General features: G+C 43.6%; 1 protein-coding gene across 3 annotated transcripts in view; it reads left to right on the top strand.

The window, feature by feature from the left end:
- The window catches only part of PPP1R16B (protein phosphatase 1 regulatory subunit 16B), a 116,777-nt gene that overhangs the window by 27,590 nt on the left and 67,298 nt on the right, over positions 1–21,889 (top strand). For all 3 annotated transcript variants that reach the window (XM_055266712.2, XM_055266713.2, XM_055266711.2), the window contains exon 2: positions 2,548–2,898. In XM_055266712.2, coding sequence (XP_055122687.1) covers positions 2,649–2,898 — 250 coding nt within the window. In that variant the 5' untranslated portion in view covers positions 2,548–2,648. The remainder of the gene's footprint in view (positions 1–2,547; positions 2,899–21,889) is intronic.

Genomic DNA, 21,889 nt, shown 5'->3' with positions numbered 1-21,889 from the left:
TGAACAGATTAGTAATTGCCAAGGCAGGGACAGGAGTGGGTTGGAGGGGGAGCTTAGAGGAGATAGGTGTGGTTATGAACTGAGGTGGTAGATACATCGATACAATTGCAAAAAACAAAACACATCCAAATAAGTATATGTAAAACTAGGGAAATTGGCATAAGATTGGTGGGTTGTATCACTGTCAGGTTTCTGGCTGTGATATTGTATAGTAGTTTTCAAGATGCTACCACTGGGATAAACTGGGTGAAATGTACACAGGTTCTCTCTGTACTATTTGTTACGCTCCCTGTGAATCTACAATGATCTAAAATAAAAAGTTTAATTACTTGAAAGTGCATTGCAAGTGTATTCAAAACAGAAATCAAAACAAAACAAACAAAAGGCAACCAAAACCAGCTACCTTGTCTCCCGTTGAGCCTTGCCATTGGCTTATTTATGCTGGAGGTCACACCCACTCAGACCCTGGAACTTTTGCCCTTTGGGCATTGCCAAGCCAACCCCTTCCCCATTCTGCCTGTTTACTCTCTGGTCTCTGAGCTGGGAGAGACATGAAGAATGACCTGGATCTGACCCAACCTGAGCACCTGAGGATTTAGCCTGAACCCTGCTCTTCAGCTTCCGTAGAAAGGGCTTTTGGAGGGGTGGGTGATGCGGGCAACCCAGGAGATTAACAACGCTTCCTGAAACCAACCAGGGGCTAACCCAATACTCTTTGAGACAGTGGGCCACATCACACAGATGTAGACTCCTGCCATTCTTTCCTGTTACCCAACAACCCCAAACCAGCCTTGCCTGCTGGTTCACAGACATGCTGCATTTACATCTCCCTACCATTCCTCCTCCAAGCTTGTGTCTCATTGCTTAAGTGTCTTAACGTTTTGGGCCAGCTCTTTTTAAAAAAATTATTTTTATTTTTTTGTAGAGATAAGGGTCTCGCTATGTTCCCCAGGCTGGTCTGGAACTCCTGGCCTCAAGCTATCTTCCCACCCTGGACTCCCAAAATATTGAGATTGCAGGCTTTGAGCCAGTGCATCCAGCCCCAGCTCTTTTTATTCCTTGCACCTGTAACTTCTGGGAGGTGGATAGGACACTTTGTAGGTGGAGGAACAAGCTTAGAGGATCAAGTGATTGTCCTAAGACCCTTTCCCTCTGTGTCTGAAAGTTCATAGAGTCTGTGCTGAAGACCAGCTGGCTTTAGACTCTGAAATTTTGTTGACCTCATGTTATTTGAGACTCATGAGAGCAAGAGATGTAATTTTTTTAAAAGGTCATTCAAAGAGAGAAACTTTGAGATTTTCTATGTCCCAGTAGTTCAGCAGTTTTCAAACTTTTTTGTCTTAGGATTTCTTTAGTTCCTTAAATTGAGCATCCCAAAGCGCTTTTGTTTATGTGGATTATATCTGTCAATATTTATCATAATATAAATGAATATTGAGAAATTTTTAAGAATGGCATTAATTCCTTTAAAATAAAACCATAAACCCATGATATATTATAACAATATAATAATCTGTAACATTTTTATTAGACTGCTATAAAAGCATAACATATAATATATAACATTTTGATGAAAAATAGCTATTTTTCAAAACAAAAAAAATTTAGCAAGAAAAGTGATGTTTAAAAATTTTGCAAAATTCTTTATGTTGAGCTTAGCAGCTGGATTCTTGTATCTACTTCTGCATTTAGTCTGCTGCAATATCACTTTCCATATAGCTTTGGGAACCACTGTATACTCATAAGATAATGAGTGGAAAAGGTTAGTAATATCTTAGTATAGTTGTGAAAATAGTTTTGACCTATGGACTTCTTGAAATGGTTTCAGGGATTCCCTATGGGGTTCCCAGACCACACTTTGAGAAACACTGCAATAGTATATTGTTTCTTCTGTTCTCTTTCTGGTCCTGTCCGTCCCATCTCCAGAACAACTTGCATCCCATAGTGATCAGAACAAAAGAGGCTTGAGCAGAAGTGTCAGATATTCATAATTCTGAGGGCTTGGACGTTTGTATAGTCTCCAGATTTTTGGGGGTCTGCAACCCCCATCATGTCCTGACCCTCCCTGCACCCCTTCTGGTTCCAGCACCCAGATACCCAAATCCTTAAAGTAGGGTGACTCTATACAAGAAAACTAAAATGGCATGGTTCCTGTTAAATGGCTGTGGCTAGAGAAGCAGACAACCAAGCTATCTAATAGAGCTCTCTGCAGTGATGGAAATATTCTTTATTTGCATTGTCCAGTACGAAGCATGTGGCGATTGTGCACTTGAAATGTGGATAGTGCAACCAAGGAATTAAATTATTTTACTTTATTCTAATTAATTTAAATTTAAATAGCCACAGGTGGCTACTGGCTGCTGCATTAGACAGCACAGCCAGACCTTGCTGATACTTACAGGGCCACTGTAAGGATTTGCACTTCTCTCGAGGAGCAATGGATGGAAAACCTCAAAAGCGTTTTGAACACGGGGCGTTGGGGAACGATCAGATCTGAGTTGTGGAGTCTGACACATGTGTTCATCTGTGTCTCCCTCCCTGCCACAGGCCACACCATGAGGCCCCAGCCCCACCAGAGGCCCCGCGCTGCCCTGGCCCCCGGTGCACCGTGCTAGCCCCCAGCCAGGGCGTTGGGGAGGGCGGTGGCCATGGCCAGCCACGTGGACCTGCTGACAGAGCTGCAGCTGCTGGAGAAGGTGCCCACGCTGGAGCGGCTGCGGGCCGCCCAGAAGCGCCGGGCCCAGCAGCTGAAGAAATGGGCACAGTACGAGCAGGACTTGCAGCACCGCAAGCGAAAGCATGAGCGGAAGCGCAGCACGGGCGGCCGCCGCAAGAAAGTGTCTTTCGAGGCCAGCGTGGCCCTGCTGGAGGCCTCGCTGAGGAACGACGCCGAGGAAGGTAGGCCCCTCTGTGCCTTGGCGGCCACGCAGCTGTCTTGGCCTCTGATCAGGGTTTGGAATCCACGTTCTGTGCAGTAGACGTGTGGGCAAGGCAGGTCTGCAGACCCACTTCCAAGTTCCAGCAGCCCCATTCCTCTTAGGAAGTGGACGTTCCTAGGAACTTCGAATTTATCTTAGACTTCTTTTTTTTTCCTAAGACAGGGTCTCGCTCTGTCTCCCAGGCTGGAGTATAGTGGCGCGATCTCGGCTCGCTGCAACCTCTGTCACCAGGCTCAAGTGATCCTTCCACCTCAGCTTCCCTAGTAGCTGGGATCACAGGTGTACTGCCACCATACCCAGCTAATTAAAACAAAAAAAATTTGTAGAGATGGGGGTCTCATTTTGTTGCCCTGGCTGGCTCGAATTCCTGAGCTCAAGTGATCTGCCCACCATTGGTCTCCCAAAGTGCTGGGATTACATGCATGAGCCGCAGCGCCAGGCCTAGACTTTTTGTTTAAACATCTTCATTCATTTGTTTTTATTTATTTATTTATTTAGACATAGGGTCTTACCGTGTTGCCCAGGCTGGTCTCAAACTCCCAGCTTAAAGGGATCCTCATGCCTCAGCCTCCCAAGTAGCTAGGATTATAGGCAGGCCACCTTGCCCAGCTGTATTTTTTTGGGAACAAGGATTCCAGCCTTTGGCTAAGGAATACCATAATAACTTTCTTTCCCTCCCACAAATATTTACAGACAACCACAAATATTTACAGACAACTTCTTTTGCATTACTTTCCTAGATATAGTGGTGAACAAGTTGGATCTGGTTTCTCCCCACCAAAAGCTCAATACTCGCAGGATCTTGCATTTCATAAAGCTCTCCTCTGTGCCAGACCCCATGCCTGGCACCCTCTGAATGCTGTTCCGTGTATTCCGTGTATGTAGCCTTTGCTGCAGTCATAAATGGTGTAGAGGGATGGACTCTGAAGTGAGACTGCCTGAATCTAAAACTGACTTTCTCAGTTCCCTACGTGAGCTTGACAAGTAGACAAGTCTCTTCCACTCTCTATACTTCGTTTACACCTCTGTAAAATGGGGCTAATAAGAAAATCCACTTTAAGGGCTTGCTGTGAACATTAAGTTAGAAAATCCCTGTGAAGTTCCTAAACATGGTCCCTTATGCTGAGGAAGTGATTATTACTGTTTTATTTTATTATATTAGTATATTTTATTTACATTATCAGAGGATGTCCATGAAGTCTGAAAACAGATATAGACAATGCTGTCTAGGACATTTTCACTCTGTAAAGTGAATAAGTAAATAAATGTAAACAAACTTGTATACACATTCATATAATCTATGTTTCCAGATTTTTTTCTTTTCTTTTTTTTTTTTTTTTTGAGATGGAGTCTCGCTCTGTTGCCCAGGCTGGGCAGAATGCAGTGGTGTGATCTTGGCTCACTGCAAACTCTGCCTCCCAGGTTCCAGCAATTCTTCTGCCTTAGCCTCCCAAGTAGCTGGGATTACAGGTGTACACCTCCATGCCCTGGCTATTTTTTTAAATTTTTAGTAGAGATGGGATTTCGCCATGTTGGCCAACCTGGTCTTGAACTCTTGACCTCAGGTGATTCACCTGCCCTGGCCTCCCAAAATGCTGGGATTACAGGCATGAGTCACTGCGCCTGGCCTATGTTTCCAGATTTTATGGATACCTTGTACTGGTCATATTTAATTTAATTATATTATTTTTGTGTCTCATGAGCTAGATATCATGATCTGTACTGTGTACAGTGCTTTAAGAGCCATGTATGATAACACCCATTTTACAGATGGGGGAACTGAAACTCAGAGAGGTTCAGAACCTTGACCAAGGTGGCAGAGCGGGATCAGAACCACCGGCATCCAACTCTTGTCACTGCCCTCATGGCCTTATAGGTTTGCTTCCCGTTGTCAGAATGAATGGAGGATCCATGATTTAACCACAGCCCCCTTCCCTGGGCTTGTTCAGAGGCGGTCTCGCCTGCTCATTGTGAGCCAAGGTCTGTGCACCTCCCTGTTCCCCTTGGCACCTCTGGCCCATCCCTGTATAATAAGCCTTCCTGGCTGTCCCTGGAGAGGCCTAGCCATGCTTCCTGGGTCCCTGCACACACCTTCCAGCCAATGAAAGAGCAGAGAGGTGTGGCACTTCTGGCCCAAGAGGGTGCTGGGTTTTAGTCACCTTGCTCTTCAGGTTCTAGAACCCTCTGAGAAGTGTAATTCCACTTCCACCTGGCTGCAGAGGGCTCTAGGAAATGAGCCTAGAGGCATCCCTGGAACCACTCTGCTGGGAGTTGCTCCGCTGAGAGCCCGGGGTGAGCAGCCCCGGTGAGAAAAGAGGTGGAATCTCGGGCTTGGGGACATGGCCCCGAGGCTCCTTCCCACATGCAGTTTGCCGAGTGACGCAGCAGCCCCATCCCCACGCAGTGGGTGGCTTGTCATGATGTCTAATTTTTGTTGGGGGCGGAAGTTCATCAGCTCTTCTCTCACCCCTCGTTATTGACTGCCTTCTTCCCTGACAAAGTCCCATTGCCCCTCCCTGAGGGGCTCTGTGCATGGGCTGCAGGCTTCAGACCATCCTCCCAGCCCCCTGCCCAGCCCCTACCGCTTGCTGATGTCTTGTTTCCTGGTTAGAAGGAGCACTGGGCTGGGAGTGGAGGGATCAGTGCCCCTCAGCCCTGCCTGTGACTTTGAGCAGCTTGTTTCACCTCTGTGGGTCCAGTTTTTTTGTTTTGTTTTGTTTTGTTTTTGAGATGAAGTCTCGCTCTGTCGCCCAGGCTGGAGTGCAGTGGTGCAATCTCGGCTCATGGCAACCTCTGCCTCCCAGGTTCAAGCGATTCTCCTGCCTCAGCCTCTCGAGTAGCTGAGACTACAGGCACGCACCACCACACCCAGCTAATTTTTGTATTTTTAGTAGAGTTGGGGTTTCGCCATGTTGGCCAGGCTGGTCTCAAACTCCTGACCTCAAAGTGATCCGCCCACCTCGGCCTCCCAAAGTGCTGGGATTACAGGCGTGAGCCACCACATTCAGTTTTTTAATCTGTAAAATCAGGTTTTGAAAGCTTGCCCTCAAGAGGGTATGGCAAGACTTAGACAAGGTCCTGGCTGTGACAGTTCTTTGAAAGGTTACCCTGAGACCTGTACCAGCATGGTGATGACACACTTTATTTTGTTTTGTTTTTTACAGACTTTAATGTTTTTCAGAACCTAAACATGCACAAATACATTCTTCTTGTAAAAATCAATCAACATAGAAGTGTACAAAGTAAAGACTCCTTTCTGTCCCTCCCTTCCTCCCTCTCTCCTTCCTCGCCTCCTTTGCTTTTTTTTGTCCATCCATCACTACTGTTGTTAGTTTGATGTTTCTTTTCCAGGTATTTTTTTCATTTGCCTATGCATTTGTGGACTTAAGAGAAATATAGAGCCAGGTTTCTTTTTTAAAAAGTTTTTACATAAGTGATGGTATCCTGGATACATTATTCTGCAATTTTCTTTTTTTTCCCATCCAATGGTATATCTTAGAGACGTTTTCATGCCAGAACATGTACAGTACAGATCTGTGCCATTATTTTTATCTGCTGTGTAGTATTCCATAGTATGGATTACCAGAATTTTTGAACTAGCTCCTTACTGATGCAGATTTTTCCAGTAGCTTTGCTTTTGCCACAGTGAATGTTTTATTTCCATGTGCAAATGTTTATCGAGGAGAGATGTGGTGAAACGAAGGAGATGGATCTGAAGGTATTAAATTTGAATGAGAAAAGTGCTAGACCCCATGGGCTGGTACTGCTGTCTCTATGGAGCAGCCAAGTGAGGGGAAGGGGCCAGAACACTGTGCTCTGTGGCAGGCTCTGGGATTGGTTTTGGGGTCCACAGGTGCCTGGGTTTGGATGAGGGGTGTGAGGCTGCCATCAGTCAGCCCTTGACCTCACTGGGCTATGCTCAGCTTCCTGACAGCACTACAGAGCCTGCTGCTTCCAGCAGGCTGGGAATGGCTGCTTCTTGCTGGTGGAGCTGGTGTTTGGGAGGCTGCCGGGGTGTTAGCTCACAGTGGCGTGGGAGCATGGGGTGGCAGCTCCCCCGCTCCCCTGAGCTCACAGCAGCCTCTGAGTCAACCTCCCCCACCTGCCTAGGGAATGTGAGTTGTTTCCAGAGAAAGGCAGGCTGGGAACTCACTGAGTTTCATCCTCTGGTCCCATATTGCCTTTAGGCTAGTGTCCTTGTCCTTGGACCTGCCTGAGCCCCATGCTCAGTGCTCTCACTGCCATCACCCTCTGCCCCAGGCAATGCCAGCTCCACCGAGATCCTCCCATATTCGCTGCATTATCTTACCTCCACACCTGTGTATATGCAATTCCCTCTCTCTGGGACACTCTTCCTGTGACTAACTCCTGTAACCCTCAGCTTTGAGTCTGGCGTGACCTCTGGGGAGCCATCTGTGAGCCTTTTCTGCACTCCCGCCCCTTCACTGGTTAAAGTAGCAACTCACTACGTAGCTGATGTTTACTGAGAGACAGTGTAGTGTCATGGCTAGGAGCACAGACCCTGCAGTTTGTCCTCCAGGATTCAAATCCCAGCTGTACCGTTTACTAGCTGTGCATCCTTGGGAAAGTTACTTTACTTCTCAGTGCCTCCATCTCTCCATCGGTAAAAATGAGGATGATGATGTACCTGCTTCGTAAAGTTGTTGGGGGGATTAAATTTAGTTGATAAATGTTGAAGTGGTATGGTAAGAGCTATATAAGTGATATAAATTGTTGTTATTCTACACTATTATTCGACATTTACGTAATCTATTATTACAACATATTCTGATTGTCATCATTGTTATTATTTATCAGGTACTTTGTACCAGGCAGCTTGCCTTATGTGTGTTATCTCAGTTAATCTTCACAGCAACTCTCTGAGGTTAGAGAGTCAAACCCCATTTTAAAAAAATAGCTTGGGGTTCAGTTTGCATATTATAAAATTTGCCCACTTTAAGTGTACTATTCAATGATTTTCAGTAAATTTACAGAATCGTGCATCCATCAGCCACAATCCAGTCGTAAAACATTGCCATCGCTGGATGGGGTGGCTCACACCTGTTATCCCAGCACTTTGGGAGGCCAAGGTAGAGGATCGCTTATGCCCAGGAGTTCTAGACTGGCCTGGAGAGCCTGTCTGTACTGAAAAAAAAAAAAAAAAAAAGCCAGGCGTGGTGGCACTTGCCAGTGGTCCCAGCTACTTGGAAGGCTTAGGCAGGAGGATCGCTTGAATCTGGGAGGTTAAAGCTGCAGTGAGCCATGATTGAACCACTGCACTCTAGCCTGGGTGACAGAGCAAGACCCCATCTCAAAAACAAACAGAAAGCATTCTCGTCATCCCAAAAAGAAGCATCATGCCCATTTTCAGTGACTCCCGGTTCCCAGACCCAGGCAACTATAATCTACTTTCTGTCTGTATAGATTTGCCTTTTCTGGACATATTATTTACGTGGAATCAGACAGTATATGATCTTTGTGATTGGTTTCTTTCATTCAGAATACTGCTTTCAAGGTTCATCCTTGGTGTGACATCATATATCAGGGCTTCATTCCTTTTCATTGCCCTGTAGTATTCCATTGTATAGATATGCCACCTTTTGTTTATCCATTCACCAATAGGTGAACATTTGGATTTTTTCTATTTTGGGGTAGGATGAAGAATGCTGGTAAGCAAATTTGGGTACAAGCCTTTGTGTGGATATATATTTTCATTTCTCTTGGGTCGTCACCTAGGAATAGAATTGTTGGGTAATATGGTAAATTATGTTTAACTTTTTAAGAAACTGCTGTACTGTCTTGGAAAATGGCTTCACTGTGTGAATTCTCCTCCCCCATTTTACAGATGAGAAATTTGAAGCTCAGAGAGACTAAGTCACCTGCCAAGGTCTCAGGTTTTAAGTGTCAGACTCAATCCCAGGATTCAAACCCAGATCAGTTTCTCCGAAGCCCGTGTATTTAACCACCAGGCAGTCCTGTACTTCCTGCTTTTGTTTTCACTAGAAAACTAGAGAACCCTCAGTTGCTGTTCTGATCTGTGTTTGTTTTGGCCTTAGGCATCCTGGTGTTTCTGCTGGCATCTTGGGCCCTTTGATTTGGGGGCCCCAAGATAAACTCTTTAGCCCCAGATATAACTTCTTTCTAGGGCCACAATAGCCCAGCCTCCCTTGAAACCATCGAATGTATGTTAAGTTGTTAGAGACTTCTGTTTTTCTCTCAGAATGTGTAGGGTTTTCTTTATGGAAATTCTCATTCAAAAAATGTTTGAGTGATTCTTCTGTACTCTAAATTTAACTCTTATTAAATTTAATGATTTTTCTCACTGTAAAGATTTTCAAACTCTTTTTTAAGCAGTGGAAACTTTTCTTTAAATGAGATATTATGCAGAAACCCAATATGTAAAACAAAGGAAGGAGCTGTTCTGACTGGGGTCAGGTGGGTGGGGTGCTCAGTCATCCCTGCCACCTGCAACCCCCTCCCCCACCCCCAGGCACAGTGCTGGACGCCTGGGCCCTGCCGCCCCGGTCTTAAACCATTGGCTCATCTACAGGAACTAGCTCAGACTTTCACTTTTGGTGATTTTGAAAAGGGAAGTTTCTTTTCTTCTAATTATTAAAAAAAAAACCTGTTATTGTTATAGAAACTTTTAGAAGTACAGAAAAAAAGAAGCATTAAGAAGAAGATAAAATCACCCATATTCCCCCTGAACAGCAACAACCATTGACAATATTTTGGTATTGTTGTGTCAGGAAGCATCCTGGGAGGAAACAAATGGTGATTTTATATGGGGTGATTTGTGGAAAGTTTGATAAAGGGGCAATTTGTAAAGGGTCTAGGGAAGTGGTCCTCAAACTTTTTGGTCTCAGAGGCCCTTTCTATTCTTAAAACCTGAGAACTTCTAAAAGCTTTGGTTTAATTGGGTTCTATCTACCCATATTTACTGTATTCGAAATTTAAACGGAGGTATTAAATATTTATTCATTCATTAAGTCAGAATGATAAACACATTATCTGTTGACTATCTGCTTCTGCATAGCAGATGAGCTCAAAATTTGCAGCTTGAAACAATAAACATTTACTGCCTCACACAATTTCTGTGGCTCAGGGATCCAGAGCAGTTCAACTGGGCGGTTCTAGTTCAGGGTATCTCATAAGGTTGCAGTCACTTCAGGATTTACCTGGGGCTGGAGAATCCACTTCCAAGATGGCTCACTGGCATGGCTCTTGGCAGGAGGCCTCAGTTCCCTGCCATGTAACCCTCTCTATAGGACAGCTCGAGTGTTCTCTCAGCATGACACGTGGCTTTTTTCAGAGTGAGTGATCCGAGAGATAGAGGAATCCACAACGCCTTTATGACCTCGTGTTGGAAATCATGTACCATCACTTCTACCATCTTCTATTCATGAGAAATGACTCACTAGGTCCAGCCCACACTCAAGGGGTGGGGAATTAAGCTTCATCTTTTGAAGAGAGAATTTGTGGACATGTTTTAAAACCACCACATGTTAACATAAATATTTTTATGAAAAATTATATTTTTCAAAAAAAAAGCAATGAGGAGAGTAGCCTTGTTTTGTATTTTTGCAAATCTTTTTAAGATCTGGCTTAATGGAAGACAGTTGGAGTATCTTATCTGCTTCTGCCTTCAATCTGTTGTGATATGTTATTTTGGTTGAAGTAAATAAAGAAAATCTTATGTAGTTGGAAAAGGGAGGAAATATTTTAATTGCTTTTTCAGATATTGTGGATATTCTTTGATACTACATCTAAACTCAACAAGTAGTAGTTTCTTAAAGGTTAGTTGCAGTGCGGAATCTGAAGCCATATCAATTTGCATCAAAATCCATTGGTCTGTCTTGCATTTTGAATGGTTCTTTTACCCATGTGTGCTTTTTTTTTTAATGTCATATATTGGATCTGTTAGAAAATATTGGTTCACTGAGTTATACAGAGCTTCCAAATGTTGACACATTGCTTTATACAATATAAGAAAATGTATAGTTTCAATACCAATCTTGCCATACAATTATTCAAGTACTGGGAAACTGTAAGTTCGTGGTAGCTATAAAAGTTTTCTAAAATTTGGATTTTTGCTTAAAAGTTCAAATTCTATCATTGGTAACAAATGCTGTCAGTTGTGAGGAGATCCATTTGCCCTTTTTAGGAAAAAAACACTGCCTGTTAAATGCTCAAGTCTGAATAACCATTGTTTGAAAGACATCCTTTTTTTAAAAATTATAATTTAGGTTTTAGGGTACATGTACACAATGTGCGGGTTTGTTACATATGTATCCATGTGCCATGTTGGTTTGCTGCGCCCATTAACTCGTCATTTAGCATTAGGTATATCTCCTAATGCTGTCCCTCCCCCCTGCCCCCACCCCACAACAGCCCCTGGAGTGTGATGTTCCCCTTCCTGTGTCCATGAGTTCTCATTGTTCAATTCCACCTATGAGTGAAACATGCGGTGTTTGGTTTTTTGTCCTTGTGATAGTTTACTGAGAATGATGTTTTCCAGTTTCATCCATGTCCCTACAAAGGACATGAACTCATCATTTTTTATGGCTGCATAGTATTCCATGGTGTATATGTGCCACATTTTCTTAATCCAGTCTATTGTTGTTGGACATTTGGGTTGGTTCCAACTCTTTGCTATTGTGAATAGTGCCGCAATAAACATACGTGTGCATGTGTCTTTATAGCAGCATGATTTATAGTCCTTTGGGTATATACCCAGTAATGGGATGGCTGGGCCAAATGGTATCAAAAAGTGGGCGAAGGACATGAACAGACACTTCTCAAAAGAAGACATTTATGCAGCAAAAAAACACATGAAAAAATGCTCATCATCACTGGCCATCAGAGAAATGCAAATCAAAGCCACAGTGAGATACCATCTTACACCAGTTAGAATGGCCATCATTAAAAAGTCAGGAAACAACAGGTGCTGGAGAGGACGTGGAGAAATAGGAACACTTTTACACTGTTGGTGGGACTGTAAACTAGTTCAACCATTGTGGAAGTCAGTGTGGCGATTCCTCAGGGATCTAGAACTAGACATCCTTTAAGTAAAACTAGTGCTCCATGAGAGAAGAGGCTAGCTTAGCACACAGCTTAAAAAATGGCTCAAGTAATGCAGCTGGAGACAATGATTATTCTTTTGCTGAACTTCCCATTTTGTCACATGGAATATTAAAAGGACATGTACTTAAGGATTAAGGTTTCATAAACTTAATACATTTTACTGCTTTATCAAGGATATTTTTGAGGGAAACTGGTATTGATTTTTTTTCTTTTGATTGCACATACAAAACAATGAAGATGGTGATTGCTAGTACAGCTTGGTGCCACTAAGTTAATCTGTTAAAACAACAGTAGTTTTACCTACCATTGCTTTTACAACATCAGTGCAAATGTCAACACAGTGGAAAATGCAAGTAATTTCTTAGTGTTACTATGAAAATTGTTTTGATCTTTTAATACCCTGAAAGAGTCTAGGGACCACTTTCAGAACCACCGGTTTATGCGGGTCAACAAGGAATGGGGCAATAACCTGGGATAGCAAAAGTTGGGAGATCTTACCCACCCCACCCCACTCCCTGGGCCTGAAGGAGACAAGGAAATGGAACCTACTGGAACCTAAGGAAGGTACCTTACAGAGAGGGCTGCCTAAAGGAGCGGTGGCTGCCACTCCATGCCCCTGCCATTCTGGTGCTTTCGGTGACAAACCTAACCAGAAAGCGGAATGCAAGGAAGCCTTTGATGCAGTGCAAGTCAACTGGCTTCCTCAGGCACGGAGAGGGGAAGATCTGGAGGGACAGATGGGGCGGAGAGTGAGCCCAGCTGTCTTCAACCCTTCTGATCTACACACAAACAAGGAGTGAGTTTGTGCACATTTAAAAAACAACTTTTAGGGCCAAATGTGGTGGCTCATGCCTGTAATCCCAGAGCTTTGGGAGGCTGAGGTGGGAGGATGGCTTGAGCCCAGGAGTTCAAGACTGCAATGAGCTGTGATGGTGCCACTACACTCCAGCCTAAGTGACAGAGGAAGACTCTGTCCCTAAAAAATAAATAAACAAATAAATAAAAATATAAAAGTAAAAACAACTTTTACCCTAACATTCACTTGTGAATTCAGCAAAATTAGTCATCTGCTAGGGCTGTGGTATCAGGGAGAGCCTGTCTGAGGAGGTGATTTGGGCTCAGACCTGAATGTGGAGGAGTCTGGAGGAAATGTACAAAGGATGTGTGATGGGAACAGGGTTGGCGTGTTTGAAGACAGGAGAAAGATGGGAGGTGGAAGAGTAGGGGGAGGAGGTGGTTGGGGGAGAGCATACTGACCTTAGAAGACTAGAGTAGGAACTGTACATTTGATTTCGATGAAAAGCCACTGGTGGTTTTGAAAGGGGAATCATATGATGAGACATAGATTTTGAATTAGGGATGGATTTTCCTGGTTGCTGAGTGCACAACGGGCTGTAGGAATCTATTTTCACAGGGCCATGAGGGGAGCAGGGAGGCTCGTGAGAAGCCCTCACAGTAGCGTAGGTGAGAGCCTATGGTGGTCACTGGGCGATGCAGAAATCAGGAGGTGGAGCCCACAGGGCTTCTGTATCAAGTGATGGAGGAGGCACTCAGTGATGACTTTTGGGTTTTTGGCTTGAACACCTAGGTGGATGACAGTGCCACATTTTGAGACTGGGAAGATCGGAGTAGGAGGGAGGAGGGGATTTGGAGAGAATTGAGTTCTATAGGTCTGTCCAAGTTGACACGTCCTTTTAACATCCACATGGAGATCTTGAAGAGGCAGATGAATATGTGAGTCTGGAGCTCAGGGGAGATATCAGGGATGGTTATAATACTTGGGAAGTCATCAGCATGATACAAGTGCAGTATTTTCAAAAATACAGGACTGTAGGAGGTCATCTAGGAAGCAAGCGTAGTTGGAGCAGAGAAGGGATCACAGAGAAGGGATCACTAGAGAAAGCTCTGGGACACCTCAATAGCTGCATGTTGACCCAAGAAGAAGAGAACAAAGGAGACCAGAATCATCTACTCAGAAGGTAGAAAGAAAACGAGGAATAGTGTGGCTTCTCAGAAGCCTGGAAGAAAGGACTGTCAGCTCAGTCAAATGCTGTTGAGGGGTTGAATATTTTGTCTTATCTTTATATACTCTTTGGAAAAAGAGATTTCTAATGATGACCTCATATATCCTGTCATGGATGTTCCATAATTTATGCAACTACTCCCTTATTATTGCATGTTGAGGCCATTCCCAATTTTTGCTACTATAAATTATGCCGTGGTGAATATCAATGTATAAAAGTATTTGGTTGGCCGGGCGCAGTGGCTCATGCCTGTAAATCCTAGCACTTTGAGAGGCCAAGGCGGGAGGATCACTTGAGCCCAGGAGTCCAAGACCAGCCTAGGCAACATAGTGAGAACCTATATCTACACAAAATTTAAAAAATTATCCAGGTGTAGTGACGTGTACCTGTGGTCTTAGCAACTTGCTGGGTGGAGGTGGGAGGAACTCTTGAGCCCAGGAGGTCAAGGTTGCAGTAAGCTGTGATTGTGCCACTGCACTCCAGCCCAGGTAACAGATTGAGACCCTGTCTCCAAAAAACTAAATAAATAAAATAAAAATAAAAAATATTTGGCCACAGCTTTGATTATTTACTAGATAGATTCCTAGATGTTCATTGGCTTTGAGGTCTCGATATAAACCACTCATTTGACTACCAGAGAGGTTGTATCAGCTGTGTGTATCCATCCCTACTGTCTCCCCACCTCATCACTACCTGCCACATCAATGCTGGATGATGACATTGAAAACACACCTTTGCTGATATATTTGATATATGGAAAATAGTCCTGTTGTCTTAATTTGCATAAAATCGAGACAGTTAAGGTTGAATATCTATTCATAAGCTTACTGGTCATCTCTCTCCTTCTTTGAGTTGTCTAGTTTGTTTGTCTTTTTTTTGTTGTTGTTTTGAGATGGGGTCTCACTCTGTCCCCAGGCTGGAGTGCAGTGGCACAATCTTGGCTCACTGCAACCTCCGCCTCCCGGATTCAAGCGATTCTCCTGTCTCAGCCTCCCGAGTAGCTAAGATTACAGGTACCCACCACCACACCCAGGTAATTTTTGTATTTTTAGTAGAGATGGGGTTTCACCATGTTGGCCAGGCTGGTCTCAAACTCCTGACCTCAGGTAATCTGCCTGCCTCGGCCTCCCAAAGTGCTGGGATTACAGGCATGAGCCACTGCACCCGGACTATTTGTCCATTTTTTCTACTAGTGTGCTTCTTATTGGTTTCAATGATTGTGTACGTTTATGTTTGTGTGTGTGAGAGGAGACAGGGAGAATGCGAGATAGCGGGAGAATGACATTGGAGGGAGAGACGCCAACTCTTTGTTGTCATGTATGGTTCTTATATTTTCTGCAGTGTGTGTATGTGTTTGCTTTAACGTTTTGTTTATAATAATTTTTATGCCTTGGAGTTCTCATTTTTTATATTGTCAAACCTAATGATACTTGATTTCTTTTTTTAAAATCATTTTATTTTTTGTTTTTATCCCTCTAAAGCAGGGACCAGAAAACTATGGCCTGAAGTCCAAATATTCCCACTCTCTGTTTTTGTAAATAAAGTTTTATTGGAACACAGCCATGCCCATTCATTTACATATTATCTGTGGCTGCTTTCACATTACAATGGCAGAGTTGAGTTGTAACAGCGACCATGTAGCCTGCAAAGATTAAAATATTTACTTTCTGGCCCTTTACGGAAATACTTTATGGGCTCTTGCACTAAAATGTTTCCTCATCTAGTGATGTCTATTAAACCTATGTTTTCTTCTAGGGTTTTTTGGCCTTATTTAAATAAATAGGTAGTATTTCTGGACTTCATTTTAGTATAGAGTACTAAATGAAAATCTGTCTATATTTTGTGTCCAAAGCATCATCAATTGTCCCAACATCCTTTCCTTCCCTACGAGTTTGTGAGGCCACCCTTGTACTCTAGAGCCTCATCTGTAATGAAGGGTAACTCTTCAACCTGTCTATTCTGTTCCAGCAACCTATTTTGGTACCAGTTACATACCGCTTTCATCCTTGTAGGTTTACATTGTGGCTTAATATGTGATAAAACAAGTTTTTCCTCAGATTACTCTTCTTTTTCAAAATGTTCCTGGTTATTTTCAGCTGTTCACATAATATTTAGGACTGTTTGGTCAAGTTTTCCCTCCAAACCTCAAAAATAGATTTCTCCAAAGCTTTGCAGGGACATGGATGGAGCTGGAGGCCATTGTCCTTAGCAAACTAACACAAGGACAGAAAACCAAATACAGCATGTTCTCAATTATAAGTGGGAGCTAAATGATGAAAACACATGGACACATGGAAGGGAACAACATACACTGGGTCCCTATTGGAGGGTGGATTGTGAGAGGAGGGAGGAGATCAGGAAAAATAACTAATGGGTACTAGGCTTAATACCTGGGGGATGAAGTAATCTGTACAACAAACTCCCATGACACAAGTTTACCTATGTAACACACCTGCACTTGTACCCCTGAACTTAAAAGTTTTTTAAAAATTAAAATAATTAATTTGGACCAAAGTGATACATTTATCATACTGAGTTTTTCTAAGCAGGCAAATGGCACAAGTCTCTGTTAAACATGTATTCTTTCTTGTCCTTTAGGAAAGCTGTAGGGTTTTTTGTTTGTTTTTGTTGTTGTTGTTGTTTTCATATAAGTCCTGTTTAACGTCTTAAAAGGAGGGTTTTGGGTTTTGTACATTAACGTTATACCAAGCGAATTTACTGAATTCACCTTAGTCTCAGTTTTTCAGTGAGTTATCTTCGGGGTTTCTATTTAGAAAAGAACATTATTTGCAGATGATAAGGTTGTCTGATCATCCAGTGTTTCAGTGAGCCTGGAGATCTGAGTCCTATCCAGATTCTATCGTCTCTCCCCTTCTCTCCAGGCTAACTACTTCTGTTCCTTTTCATATTCTTTTATGACATGTGGCTTTGAGATTTGTGAACAGGCTCTACTCTGTCTACGTTCTTCCCAAAGTCTGATCTGGCTCACTCTAGAGTGAATGGAACTGTCACTTTCCTCGTTCTGGTTGGTTTTGCCTCTTAGTATGACTTAAGTTTCCATTAGCTTTTTGGGTAGCTGCTGTTGACTCATATTGAATTTATAAGAAAACAAAACCCCCAAGTCAATTTCCCATTAATGAAGCTACATTTTCCCCATCCTGATTTAAAACAAAAAACAAAACAAAACAAAAAAACAAAAAACTGTTTGTTGAAGCATAATCATCAGACAGAAAAGGGTAAAACTGGTTGTATTTTCATGTGCTGAGCATACCCATGTAACTAATCAGCATTCAGATCATGAAACAGAACATTACCAGTACCCCAAAAGTCTTCCTGGACACACAGTTGATTTTTAACATTGAGGTCAAGCTCTACATATATCTTGTTGAGTTTTGAGCCCAATTATCTACCTGTTCAGATAATTTTGGATTCCTGAATGATACGTTAGGACTTTTGTGTCACCAGTGACAAAAACTCAAGCTAACAAGGTTAACAAAACAGTGTTCATGTAGTGGAGAGTTCAAAGATAGCACAGCTTCAGGCACATGTGGATGCACGAGACTACCAAGAAATGTCTCTGAGAAGACGACTATCAGCAGCTTGAAATATATATCCTAAATCCTTTTGGCAACCTCAATAAGAATAATTTCTTTTCCCAGAAGTGTCCCAGGCTCAACAAGTCCCAGAATGGAACCTCATTGGCTATGAGGTCAATTCCTGAGTCAGTTGTAATGGCTAGATAAGGGAAGCAACGCTGTGATTGGTCTGATTGGAGCCATATGCCCACTCCTGGAGTCTGCTTCTCCCAAACACACGGGCTGACACTTGGTATTATGTTGTTCCTATCCACTCCCCCAGAAATATTGGGATGCTGTTTCCAGAAGGAGGGAGAATGGATGCTGGTCAGGCCATAATTAAATATATTCACCTCAAATGAAATATTCACCAGCAATTTCTACTCCATATCATTCATAATTGCAATAAGGATTTGCCTTCTAGACCAGAATTGTGCAATAGAATTTTTTTCTGATGATGGAAATGTGCTGTCCAATACAACAGCTGCTAAATTTTTAATTGTATTTAGTTAGAAATAATGTAATTAGTCAACTGTGGCTAAGCTAGAGGCTGCTAACTTAGAAGCACAGTCATAGGCCATTATCCAAATCCCTGATAAAAATGTTGAATAGGGCCCAGCGTGGTGCTCACGCTTGTTAATCCCAGCACTTTGGGAGGCCGAGGTGGGCGGATCACCTGAGGTCAGGAGTTCGAGACCAGCCTGGCCAACATGGTGAAACCCTGTCTCTACTAAAAAATACAAAAAATAACCAGGTGTGGTGGTGGGCACCTGTAGTCCCAGGTACTCGGGAGGCTAAGGCAGGAGAATTGCTTGAACATGGGAGGTGGAGGTTGCAGTGAGCCGAGATCATGCCACTACACTCCAGCCTGGGCAAAAGTACAAGACTCCATCTCAAAAAAAAAAAAAAAATTGTGGAATAGGTAATGGGCAGAGATGCTGCCTGAGGCCACACCCCTGGAGACCTTTTCCAGATTAATGTATCAAAGTCAACTATTACCCACTGGGAATAATTGTGCAACTGAAATGAACTTAACTACATTGTTATTTGCAGTTGGTATGTGGGAACAGTAGCAGAAGTCTCTACAATTTAAAAAAAAAGAGCTGGCTGGGCGTAGTGGCTCATGCCTGTAATTCCAGCACTTTGGGAGGCCAAGGTGGGCGGATCACCAGAGATCAGGAGTTCGAGACCAGCCTGGCCAACATGGCGAAATCTAGTCTCTACTAAAAATACAAAAATTAGCTGGGCATGGTGGCGCATGCCTATAATCCCAGCTACTCAGGAGGCTGAGGCAGGAGAATTGCTTGAATACAGGAGGCGGAGGTTGCAGTGAGTTGAGATTGCACCACTGCACTCCAGCCTGGGTGACAGAGTGAGACTCCGTCTCAAAAAAAAAAAAAAAAAAATCCATCTTTTCCTACAAAACTTGGAAGATGATTAAATTACAAGAAAATGTGATGGATCAGAGTAGCGATTCATGCACAGACATTTATGGAACATAGTCTGGACATCATCAGGCTGGCATTGGTGGTTCAGTAGTGAACAGAACAAAATGGGCCAGGCCACCTTAGAGCTCAGAGTCTAGCAAAGTCATTGTGAAGAGAGCATAGTATTAACATGCTTAACAATGGATGGTGTTATTATAAAGAAGGCCTTGCCGGGCATGGTGGCTCACACCTGTAATCCCAGCACTTTGGGAGGCCAAGACAGGAGGATCACTTGAGGCCAAGAGTTTGAGACCAGCCTGGGCAACATAGTGAGACTGTATCTCTACCAAAAACAAAAACAAAAGCCAGGCATGGTGGTGTGGGCCTGTAGTCCTAGCTGCTTGGGAGGCTGAGGCTGGAGAATTGCTTAAGCCCATGTGGGCAAGGCTGCAGTAAGTCACCATTGTGCCACTGCACTCCAGCCTGGGTGACAGAGCAAGGCCCTGTATCTCGGGGGGGCGGGGAGGGGGGAAGGACTTGTCAAGAACAGATGCCAGAAAAAGGGGGCTAGGAGATCATTTATGAACAATTTTATTTAAATATCATTCAGGGGAGAGGACACAGTGTGCAACAACTTTGATGATTACCATTCCATTGCTAAGGACATCTGATTATGGAAAAAGGGGACTTCAACCCATGTTGGTGATCTTGGTGTAAGCATTAAACATGATGATTATGTACTTCCTTACAACCTTCTGATTATAATTTGGCATCCCAGCCAGGTCTGCCTACAAGCACAGAATGAGTTGACTGTGCTTAACTGAATTTCAGACATGCAAGGCAATTATTCTCCTGTGATTGTGGCATTGTGTTTTAATGCAGCAGCCTCATAAACTTGGATAGTATGAGACTGCTCTTGGGAGAAGAAACTGCTGTTGGTAGGCTGGTCAACCATGGTCGGTCACCAAGGTGATACCATCCTAGGGATCTTGGGGATATTTAACCAGTTGGAACTCCCTTGGAACCTCCCCCAAATCAAACCACAATGACACTCAACCAGCATTTCCCCAGGGTGTTAATAAAGAGATATATGAGAGGCTTGTCAAGTGCTCAATGGAGTCTAGACATTTTCTATCTTTGAAATTTCTCAGTCTAGTGAACCCATTGAGAAGATAGATGAGGCATTGCTGGCATGATTGATTCTTGCTTGGCTTCTAGGGACCACTGTTACCTTTTTTTTTTTTTTTTGCGGGGGGCGGGGGTAGCATGGGGGGATAGAGTCTCGCTCTGTTGCCCAGGCTGGAGTGCAGTGGCATGATCTCGGCTCACTGCAACCTCCGCCTCCCAGCTTCAAGTGATTTTCCTGTCTCAGTCTCCTGAGTAGCTGGGATTACAGGTGCCAACCACCATGCCCAGCTAATTTTTGTAGTTTTAGTAGAGACAGGGTTTCACCATGTTGGCCAGGCTGGTCTCAAACTCCTGCCCTCAGGTGATCCCTTCCCCTCAGTCTCCCAAAGTGCTGGAATTACAGGCATGAATCATCGCACCTGGCCCCACTGTTTCCTTTCTAATGGAGTGAGAAAATGGTCAGTATTTCTGTCAACGAAACTCATGAGGCTCTTTGTACGCACGGACTTCAGGCCCTTCTCTCAACAATCGCCAAAGCTGGAGCATCACGTGGAGGAATACTGGGGTTTGAAAAACAGGAATGTTTCAGAATATTCTCAGAGTATTACTTTTTCCAACATGTCCATCCCATATTTGTACCAACAAATAGAGCTAGTCCCACTGCCCTCATCATTTGTCTACCATGTTAGGCTGAAGAAGTTGCATGCAGAGCAGAGGTGAAGACTAAGAAAGAAGATACAAGAAACCTGCTGAGTAGGGGAGAGGGAAATGGTACCTCTGCCAGTTATGCTGGAAAAGCTAAATGAAACCCAAATCTTGATGGAGGTGTTAGGGTTTTCAGTCTTTCAAGAGAAGCTCAAGACACAGGCTTTTTGGCTTAAGGACCCCAAATTTCCTGGGCACCACAAAAGTAGTAGTGGCAGTCCTCCAGGTGAATCAATGTCAAGAGCTAGACTGTAATCACTTGCCTTTTGTTGCATTACAAACCACTCTTGAAACACTTAGTGGATTGAAACAACAACTTCTTATTTCTCAATGATTCTTTGGCTTGACTGGGCACTCTTTCTGCTGGTCTTCCCTGGGCACTTCTTCTGCTGGTTCTGTCTGGGCTCACTCATGAGGCTACAGGTAGCTGCTGGGTCAGCCAGTGTCTGGGGCTCAGCTGGGATTACCTGGCCTCTCTCTGCATGTGGTCCTTTATCCAGCATGATGGTCTCAGGGTTCCAAGCAGGTAAGCTCCAATGCACAAGTATTTATCCAGCCTTTGCCTGCATCGTGCTTGCTCATGTCTCATTGGCTAAAATGGATCACATGGCCAAACTCAGAGTCAGTGTAGGAAGAGTCTATCAAGCGCTTGGGTACTGAAAGGCATGATTCATTGGGGGCCATTGTTATAATCTACCACACATTCTAGACTTTGCTTTACTTTAGATCCGAATTCTAGCAACTTGATGTGATAACCCTGGGCACGTCATGTTGCTCGAACACTGTAATTGGCTATTGATGTCCCTGGAATGTCTGAGATGTATGGGGTGGACCAAACACTGCCTCTCTCTGGGAACCCCGGACTTTGGGTTGAGAATGCCTAGTGTGTAGTTGGTATTGACTCTAAAACCATGTGGCATTCAGAATTCAGCACTGGGCAATGGCGCATATGCTGATTTAATTTTATTAGCCTATTAGTTGCATAGTCACAACAGTGATTTATGTGA

The sequence above is a fragment of the Symphalangus syndactylus genome, chromosome 24 (assembly GCF_028878055.3).
Source record: "Symphalangus syndactylus isolate Jambi chromosome 24, NHGRI_mSymSyn1-v2.1_pri, whole genome shotgun sequence".
In the NCBI taxonomy this organism is placed as follows: Eukaryota; Metazoa; Chordata; class Mammalia; order Primates; family Hylobatidae; genus Symphalangus; species Symphalangus syndactylus.
Note: the sequence above shows the minus strand (reverse complement) of the source record. Positions and strands in the feature narration are given on the sequence as shown.